The sequence below is a fragment of the Salvelinus fontinalis genome, chromosome 21 (assembly GCF_029448725.1).
Source record: "Salvelinus fontinalis isolate EN_2023a chromosome 21, ASM2944872v1, whole genome shotgun sequence".
In the NCBI taxonomy this organism is placed as follows: domain Eukaryota; kingdom Metazoa; phylum Chordata; class Actinopteri; order Salmoniformes; family Salmonidae; genus Salvelinus; species Salvelinus fontinalis.
This window is the reverse complement of record NC_074685.1, coordinates 37,717,847-37,727,371: the sequence shown is the minus strand read 5'-3', so window position 1 is coordinate 37,727,371 and position 9,525 is coordinate 37,717,847. Positions and strand designations below refer to the sequence as shown.

Genomic DNA, 9,525 nt, shown 5'->3' with positions numbered 1-9,525 from the left:
TTATTCGTTTGGTTTTTTCATTTATTTTAGCATGCAATGTTTCAGGTACTGAAATCTCCCTCTGATTTCACAGGTAATACTGATTCATCCAAATAGTATCAGAGTATTCTGCTTGGCCACGCTGACAGTGAAGGAGCAAACAGGAAACAAAGAGAATCAACAAGTCAGGCAGTTGGCTGGTCACATCTGAACACATACTGTATGTACAGCAGATCAAACTAAACCCTGCCTTGCAATGCCATTAGATAAGCGAAAGAAAACCTTTCACAAAGTGATATTTCAAATGAAATAAATGGAATACATATTATTTATGTACGTGGACATTTTTAGGTTGTCTCAAGAGTTCCCTCTTTCTGAACATTTATTTGTCATATTTATTGAAATCTGATTACATATTGTTGTAAATTAGCAGTAAGTCCATCTAACGATGGTGCCACCTGTAGAAAATAATGATGGATGTGTGCACCATCTTTAATTTCATTTCAATTTCAATCGAACAATAGATTTGCAAAGAAAATGTCTAATACAGACATAAATATTCAAACATCAGTTTCATCATAGTTGCACAATTAACAAATAGGCAAATGTTTCCCGGCTTACATTAAACCATTCTCTGCTAACTTTGTTAACTATTCAGCAAATTTTCAAAATTCTACTGAAGCAAAAAATACTACATCCAGAGAAAAATACTACAACACAACCAATGATGGTAGTAAGTAAGTAATCGTAATAATAAATTGATCATAATCAATCATAAAGCATTTCAAAAGCGTTAAAACAGTAAAATGCTGCAGGCAGACTACAATACTTGGCGTGGCCACACAGTGGGCATGTGAAGAACACTTACAGCTCTGGGTGTGTTGTATCACAACTACAGAATCATTCCTCCTTCGCCATGACAACAAGAGGGACTAGCATGCATGACCTGGGGGTGTAGGGTTACACTGGCTGAATAGTGGGTACTAAGAACATCTGGCAGTGATGGGGTGGGAAGTGTGGTGCGATCAGATCCTTACACCAGTGCCTCATTAGACAGGCACTGGAACACACAGGGGAAGCATTCTATCTACATAACTCCCAATAATGTTCTTATTGTACCCAACCCCTTCCCACCAGGGTTATTATAGTATTGAATAAAAACAAAGAAAATAAACATCATAGCAAAATGATAAATCACTCCTTGAACACATTTATGTGGTGAAAAGTTACATTAAACAAGATAGTTCATGTAAACACTTGCGCTCATCACCCATCATATTCAGTGCTGAAGATGCGGTCGGATCAGTAGCTTAGCTATAGAACTCCTCCCTGAGGGCTGCAGAGACTGGGCTCTAGTACTCCCTGCTGGAACAAACCTGAACTACAGGAGGCAGAGCAGCCTATAATCACAACACTATACTACCCTTCAGCTTGACCAGTTCTAAACCTTAAGAGACGCCGCTGCCATGTCTCCTTTGGGGCCAGACCTCCTATGTGTGCCCACCAAAGGGCCCTGTTGAGACAACGAGGAACTCAAGTGATTGATTGTACATAATATGGCACTAAGAAGACTTCTTGAGTCAAAGTCTTATACAGGAAAAGGGAACAAACAACAGAAATATATTAGGCGAGTAATGCTTACAGTAGGTTTATAAAGTATTGACCATCGACAGTCCTTGTGAGAGAGGGAATATACTGTATGCCTGTATGTCTGTAGGGCAGTCCTTAAGGGTCAGGAAACACTGGTCAAGTTGTGTCTCACTCACTAGACCTGTCTGCCTCCTTTCAGACCGTAAAAAAATAAACCCTATTATAAATAGGAGAGTTTTCCTAAGTGCTGTAACACTTAGCATCACCCAAATCTCTTCACCCCCACAGGCAGGAGAAGACAGCAAACAGAACGTTCAGTGCACAAAACTGCAGTAAAATAACACTGACCCTTTTAGGCCAATGCATGAACAATTATAGCGATCACAAAACAAGGACGGACTGTATCGGTTTGACCGTTGACCAGCAGGAAAAACTCTGACCGAAACACGAACATAGAGACAGACTGATGAATTGGTTTCATTTCTTTAACAAACAAAAAACGACAACCAAAAACAAAACAAAACAGAGATCCTGATACAAAATATTTCGACAAACAACTTCACGGAAGTTAGCAATGCTTCAAAGAAAACAAAAAACGAAACACATTTTGTAAAAAGTTAGAACAGAGACAAAACAAAGACCGCATGAAAAGGAACACTAGATTCACCCGGTGATTTGCTGATCCTCTGTTATAGTAAACCCAGGTTATGAGTTTGGTGCACAGAACTAAAAAGAGCTGATATGTCATGAGATTCCAGGGCACAGATAAATGTCAGTATGATGTGTTATTTCATATACAGTACGGTGGATAAGTGCGATTCAAATCACTGGACGCAGCTGCTCAGACTATAGCAATAATTGACGGTGGCATCTGTCGATCATATTTAGGATTGCTGATACATGTTGGACTTCTTGGTGTTTTCCATGAATGAACCCGATGGCTAGGCCTAAATATAAGAGGATATTTTACAAACAGCTAAAAAAAAAGAAGAAAGGCCACAATTGTGCACACACGTGACTGCGGTGACATCGGTGAGATATCCGACTGATCGTCATCATCTTGAATCTCGTCTATGAAATGCTTGAGACCAACAAATGACACTGCACACAGGGTAACAGTCTTCTTCCTGTTCCTTAAAAAAAAAAAAAAAAAAACATCTTTCCTGACCTAAAAACCCTGTTCAATTAGCACTATCCTTTTGAAAGTAAAGACTTGGAATTTTCGACATGCAAATATCATTCCTATGACTACAGATACATAGTATTGTATTGTTATTATTGTCATCCAATATCAACAGATACTGATAGCCTTCACACCCAATAGTGCCGAGCACCTTCGTCACCTTGTAAACATTGTAGAACTAATGAATAGAAGACCATTGGATGCCACGTGAAGCATTTTAAACACCATCATCGCCATCCCTGAAGGCAGTGGAGAGCGAGCAGGTCACACAAACAAACACACGATCAAAACCAATAACAACAACAAAAAACAAGAAACCAATTGATTGAAAACCCTGCCGGGTGAGAAAAGAGGAAATACGATGGAGCCTATTGGTGTTTGTGTCGAAACCAGAAGTCTCTCTTTGTCACGTTGGAAAACGACACCCGCTGTCGTCTGAAGGAGCATACTGTACAGCATGTACCCTTGTTACTAGTGATATTAGGGGGGGGGGGGGACCTGATCGGTGTCTGATGATACAGGCCTATACGACCCTAAGATGTTACTGTGACAGCAGCTGTAGGAGCTTTGTAGCGGTGGAGTGTCTCTGCCCTCTCAACTGCCGTTGAGCAGCATCTCAGGGCCTGTGTTGGGGCGAGGGCCCATGTCCCCAAGCCTTGGAGAGCCGGTTCTCATCATCAGCTTCCCCACACTGAGGCCTCCTGAGCCCAGACCGCCAGGGGAGAGAGACTTCCTGGAACACAGAGGTACAGTATGGGCTCCGATCAGTGAACAAGACATAGAAGAGATCTCTTTTATATTCCTTGACAGTAACAGAGAAGCTGCAGTACGGGAGCACATGTTTATTCTAGGTTAAGTTCTCACCCACGTGTACGGGATGTGTGTATGACCACGTTATGACCATGCTTGCCAAAAAGAATTGCCCCTTGGGGATAAATAAAGTTTATTGAATTGAGTTGATTGTCCTAGATGAGGTAAGGACCACATCAATATTCAGCCTTGCTACTGGTGTGTTTAGTGTTAACTAGTCTCGGGTTGCCAGACACTGGTTGAGGCGAGGATAGTAGTTGACCCAGCTCACCTGAAGGCCATCTTCTTCAGCAGGTGAGCATCCATCTTGTCAGTGGACAGCTTGTCTGTCTGGCTCATCTGGGGTTCACTGCTGGGAGGGGTGAGGAGATGGGGGTCCCTTAGCTCAAGGGACTCCTAGGGTCTCCAGAGAAAAAGTCAGTCAGTGATGTAATAGAAGAACAGGCACACAGAGACGACATCACTCAAGCCCATGCTGTACCATTGCACCACATTACAGTTCCCACACAGATCCTCCCTTAGGAGGACAGAGACAAATGATGAATCAACCAATCAATCAATTAATGAGACACATTAAGAGGACATTGGCTGCTTTTACACAGGCAGCCCAATTCTGTCAGTTCTTTGTCTCTTGACCAATGCGATCAGCTCTGAAAAAGATCTGATGTGAAAACATATGATGTGATTGGTCAAAAGACCAATTAGTGGGAAAAAAATCAGAATTGGAATGCCCGAGTCAACGCAGCCATAACGACTTCCCTGCACCTCAGATTGTTGACTGTTGTCCTGCAGGTCAACGTCCTCCATGTCTAGTACAGACAGCTCCAGCTCAATGTCTCTGTCCGGTTCGCTCTCCGTCGTGTCCTTACAGTAGTCAGTCTGCAGCAGGTCCCCTGCACCAGCCTTCTCTCCACTGCTGAAGGACCGCTCACGGGCAGAAAGCTCACACACTCCCAGCTGGTCACTGTGGACACACAGGAAATCATTTACAATATCTTCACTGTATGTGCTGCTTCACATATTCAAAGTGACCGTAAAACAGTGCCTTTATACTGCAATGTTATTTCATGTGCCTTCTGAGTGAAACGATGTAAATGGCTGATGTGCTGACAGCAAAGAGAGAGACTTGTGGAGCACAGAGGACTAGATTCCCCACTCCAATCATAAATACAGAGAGTGTAAGTCAGAACGTGAACAGGCAGCAAACAAGCAGAGAGCTTAGAGAAGCGCTCTATTTTTAGTCTAAGGAGAGAGAAAAGGAACCGACTGCAGCACAATGAGGAGAGGAGAGGAGGAGGAGAGGAGAGGAGGAGAGGAGGGTTGAAAACAACACCTCCTACACAGTCACGGCGAGCAAGCGGGCGCTCCGCTGCAAACATACAGGAGGACATCGAAGTAAAACGAACCCCCCCCAAAAAACAGAAATAACAAAAAACAGGACAATGCCTTTGTTTAAGGGAAAGAGAGAAAAGGGGGTGATGAGATATGGTATGTCGTATAGTACAGTAAAGTATAGTACGGTGCAGAGTCTATACTGTACCTCTCTAGGAAACTAGAGTGGCTGGACGAGTCAGACCCACGGGAGCTCCACCTGTAGTCCCCGTGACCGATGTGTGGACCATAATCTGGAATATAAACAACCATAGATTTAGAATAGTAACAGGGAACAACCTATAACAGTGCATTTCCCCGCCCTTCACACTATTGCTGAAGTGAATACATGGGAGCGCTGACTGCAGTGATACCGGGCTCCACTGAGCCTGCAGAGAGCCTGGATGCATTCAGGGCCTGGAGATGAAAGACAACTTTCATTCATATTCACACTATAATCCCTCCACACGTTAAGACGTTTCTGCTCGGTGCTAGCACAGTGGCCGGCCCGAGCGAGCTCTGCACCTCTCTGAGGCTGAAGATATTTATTTCTAAACAGAATGTTCCACATTCGTTACCTTGGATTACAAATGAACAATAATTCAAAATATGATTGACGGTTTTAACACGGAGTAGCTCTCTTAATTCATACCTACTGCTGTCATTTCAGTGCAGCTGTCGGTTCCACCCAGTACACACCGTCAGAGTGATTACAAGTCAAATGGTATAGCAGAATTGACAAGAAGTCAACATTAGGGGCAACATTTCACTTCTACAGGTTAGAACCCTTTTCCCCCGCTGTAACCGAAAGGTTTGAACCCAAGTTCCCTGTTAATACAGTGTATTAACCCGCTAAGCTAAAGCCTAGCCACCACTATCCCCTCCTCACCTCTGAAGTTGATGGGGGTGGTGCTGTTGCTTCCCTGGCAGGCGGTGGCCTGGACGGGGTCAGTGGTGTGGTACCCTGTACGGGAGGCGCGGGAGATAGCCCCCCATTTAGAGATGATGGGTCCCTCTCCAAATGGGATGATGGGATCCTCGTCTTTCAGACGACGGTACGGCTCAAATGTGTGGAGCCACCGCTTCCTTTCACCATTATCTACTTCCTGGAAGACACAGCATTTTATATAGTGAAGTTATTGGAAGTTGCACTTCTATTTGATTACTTGTCCAAGCCATACTTCAATGTAGAGACAATGAGTCATCATGATGTACAGTACCCACTCAAATGTGTTTATCGTGTTGTCATGTTCCTTAGGGCATATTAATATGAGTCGGAGTTGATATATAGTTGTGTTTCTAAGAGGGTGTGTGGTTGATATATGAGTTGATATAGAGTTGTGTTTCTAAGAGGGTGTGTGGTTGATATATGAGTTGATATAGAGTTGTGTTTCTAAGAGGGTGTGTGGTTGATATATGAGTTGATATAGAGTTGTGTTTCTAAGAGGGTGTGTGGTTGATATATGAGTTGATATATAGTTGTGTTTCTAAGAGGGTGTGTGGTTGATATATGAGTTGATATATAGTTGTGTTTCTAAGAGGGTGTGTGGTTGATATATGAGTTGATATAGAGTTGTGTTTCTAAGAGGGTGTGTGGTTGATATATGAGTTGATATAGAGTTGTGTTTCTAAGAGGGTGTGTGGTTGATATATGAGTTGATATAGAGTTGTGTTTCTAAGAGGGTGTGTGGTTGATATATGAGTTGATTATAGTTGTGTTTCTAAGAGGGTGTGTGGTTGATATATGAGTTGTGTTTCTAAGAGGGTGTGTGGTTGATATAAGAGTTGATATATAGTTGTGTTTCTAAGAGGGTGTGTGGTTGATATATGAGTTGATATAGAGTTGTGTTTCTAAGAGGGTGTGTGGTTGATATATGAGTTGTGTTTCTAAGAGGGTGTGTGGTTGATATATGAGTTGATATATAGTTGTGTTTCTAAGAGGGTGTGTGGTTGATATATGAGTTGATATAGAGTTGTGTTTCTAAGAGGGTGTGTGGTTGATATATGAGTTGATATATAGTTGTGTTTCTAAGAGGGTGTGTGGTTGATATATGAGTTGATATAGAGTTGTGTTTCTAAGAGGGTGTGTGGTTGATATATGAGTTGATATAGAGTTGTGTTTCTAAGAGGGTGTGTGGTTGATATATGAGTTGATATATAGTTGTGTTTCTAAGAGGGTGTGTGGTTGATATATGTTTTGTTGTTTACAAGCGTGTGTGTGTGTGGGTAGACTCACTGAGTGTTCGGAGCAGGAGTGAGCTGAGGCGTTGTGATGCTCTGGTTCAAAGGGGCTGATGCAGGTACTGATGGTTCCACAGGACCAGGGAGAGTAGTGGGCCAGACGCTCCTCACCACGGTACTTACAGTTCATACACTGATCACCTCCACTGTCATGCTGATAGAGAGAGAGAGAGAGAGAGAGAGAGAGAGAGAGAGAGAGAGAGAGAGAGAGAGAGAGAGAGAGAGAGAGAGAGAGAGAGAGAGAGAGAGAGAGAGAGAGAGAGAGAGAGAGAGAGAGAGAGAGAGAGAGAGAGAGAGAGAGAGAGAGAGAGAGAGAGAGATAATAAGGAGGGTAGGAGAGGAGGCGAGAAAGTCACAAAATGAAGTGGAAGGTAGATGCTGTATTTGATTAATATCCTTGCTTTTGTCTCCCTCAGAGGACTCCCACAAACATAATGTGACTATCTATGCTTTAGCTACCGGTTGCCCAGCAACAGTCACACTCTAAAATAGCTTTGTATTCAACACATATTTTGGGTCAGAATCAAAACCCACACAAACAACACATAGAGGACTGTATATGTGAGCATTTCTAGACTTTCATTTCATGGGGCATAGGAGTGGATTAAACTGATTACAGTATGCCATTTACACTTGTTCTGTGCACAAACTGTCATTCTATGCCTCTCTCTCGCCCTTTCTCTCTCGTGCTCATAATGTATGCACTAACACACTCTGCGTGCGTGCAGGCCTACGTACCTCTGCACCAAAGTCTACGGTGAAGACGGGGGAGGACTGGGAGGGCCTGTTCATGTTGCCGTGGTGATGGTGTGCCCATTGCTCCTGTTTCCGCTTGAACAGATCCTCGTATCCAAGAGGAACACGCCCATAAGAGTCCTGGAGAGTGAGAGAAAGAGAGAGAGAGAGAGAGAGAGAGAGAGAGAGAGAGAGAAAAAGAGAGAGAAAAAGAGAGAGAGAGAGAGAGAGAGGGGGAGAGAGAGAGAGAGAGAGAGAGAGAGAGAGAGAGAAGAGAGAGAGAGAGAGAGAGAGAGAGAGAGAGAGAGAGAGAGAGAGAGAGAGAGAGAGAGAGAGAAAAAGAGAGAGAAAAAGAGAGAGAAAAAGAGAGAGAGGGGGAGAGAAGGAAAGAGGTAAAAGGGTTAGGATTGGGTGAGAGTTCCCCCATGTACAATAAACACCTACAACAACATTAATCATAGCCTTCAAAAGTCGATCGAACAGGAGGAAGAGGGGAGGAGGAGGAGGAGGAGGAGGGCAACGAGGAGGGTAAGCGGAGGAGGTGGAAGAGAAGATGTGGGTGAGAATGAGTTTGCTGAGCTGAGTGGGAGGAGAGGCAGGAGGACAAGGGAAAGACATGACAAAGCCAGTCGTGTTAAGGAGCGCGCATGCGGAGGCGGATATACTGCACCCGTACCCTGTGCAGCGCTGCTCTGTGCTCCCCCGCCGAGCAGTAGGGGCTGTCCAGGGAGGCGTATCTCTCTCGGAGGGGGGGCTGGTACACAGAAGAGTGCAGCACCTCTGGAGGCAGCGAGTTACTCCTGGCGTCCTCGCGGTGGTACAGCTGGGGCCTCCACATACGCCGACTGTCATACAGGGGGGCGTAGCCACCATGGGCCGGGGCCAGGGGCCCGTACTGGGGGGCCGGCGGGGGGCCGTAGGGAGAAGGACCCGAGCGCTCCCGTGATGGGGGGAAGGAGGGGTGCTGCTCGGAGTAGGGAGGGGCCATGGAAGGCGGCAGAGAGGACTCGAGGACGTGGCTGGAACGCAGGAAGCGGGCCATGCAGGGTTTGTGGTGGTGCATTGTAGCGGTGTAGTAGTTACCTGGAGGAGCAGGGAGGGGGAGAGGACATCAGTGAGTCTAGAAACGGCTGTTTCAAACAGTATTTCAATGGCGAAAGAGTATACAAAAAGGCCCGGGAACAAATGAAAGATTGAATCACTTCTATGTTGCGTCCATTAAAAAGCAACAATAAAAAGGTTGCATAGAGTGAAAGAGTGATCAGAGTGAATAGAATGGCAATGCAAATGAGCAGTTTAGCTTACCAGGCAGAGTAACAGAGTTACCTCTGCTATTGCGTCTGTTCATGAAATGATATAAACACTGTCTCTGAAATGTGGTGCCATGGCTCTACTCACTGGCTGGCTGGTAGGGTTGTGTGTCGTAGGGAGGCCGGGGGTCCTGGTAGTACAGTTCAGAGGACTGAGGCTGGTGGGGAGGAGGCTGGTGAGGGGGTCCTCTCATTAGGAAGTGCCCTTGTTTGGCATGACCAGAGCCACACTCTACCCTAGACCCCGGACCATGGGGAGAAGGAGCTGAGGAGTGGTTGACAGGCGTCTTTGGAGGAGAAACCGAC

General features: G+C 44.9%; 1 protein-coding gene across 1 annotated transcript in view; it reads right to left on the bottom strand.

The window, feature by feature from the left end:
• Positions 1-9,525, bottom strand: part of rc3h2 (ring finger and CCCH-type domains 2) — a 22,757-nt gene continuing 13,232 nt past the window's right edge. The window contains exons 6-14 of the mRNA XM_055874022.1: positions 9,308-9,518; positions 8,586-8,992; positions 7,913-8,050; positions 7,170-7,328; positions 5,823-6,039; positions 5,103-5,187; positions 4,328-4,526; positions 3,834-3,958; positions 1-3,485 (exon numbers count right to left, since the gene is read on the bottom strand). Of these exons, the coding sequence (XP_055729997.1) occupies positions 3,347-3,485; positions 3,834-3,958; positions 4,328-4,526; positions 5,103-5,187; positions 5,823-6,039; positions 7,170-7,328; positions 7,913-8,050; positions 8,586-8,992; positions 9,308-9,518 (1,680 nt within the window). The 3' untranslated portion in view covers positions 1-3,346. The remainder of the gene's footprint in view (positions 3,486-3,833; positions 3,959-4,327; positions 4,527-5,102; positions 5,188-5,822; positions 6,040-7,169; positions 7,329-7,912; positions 8,051-8,585; positions 8,993-9,307; positions 9,519-9,525) is intronic.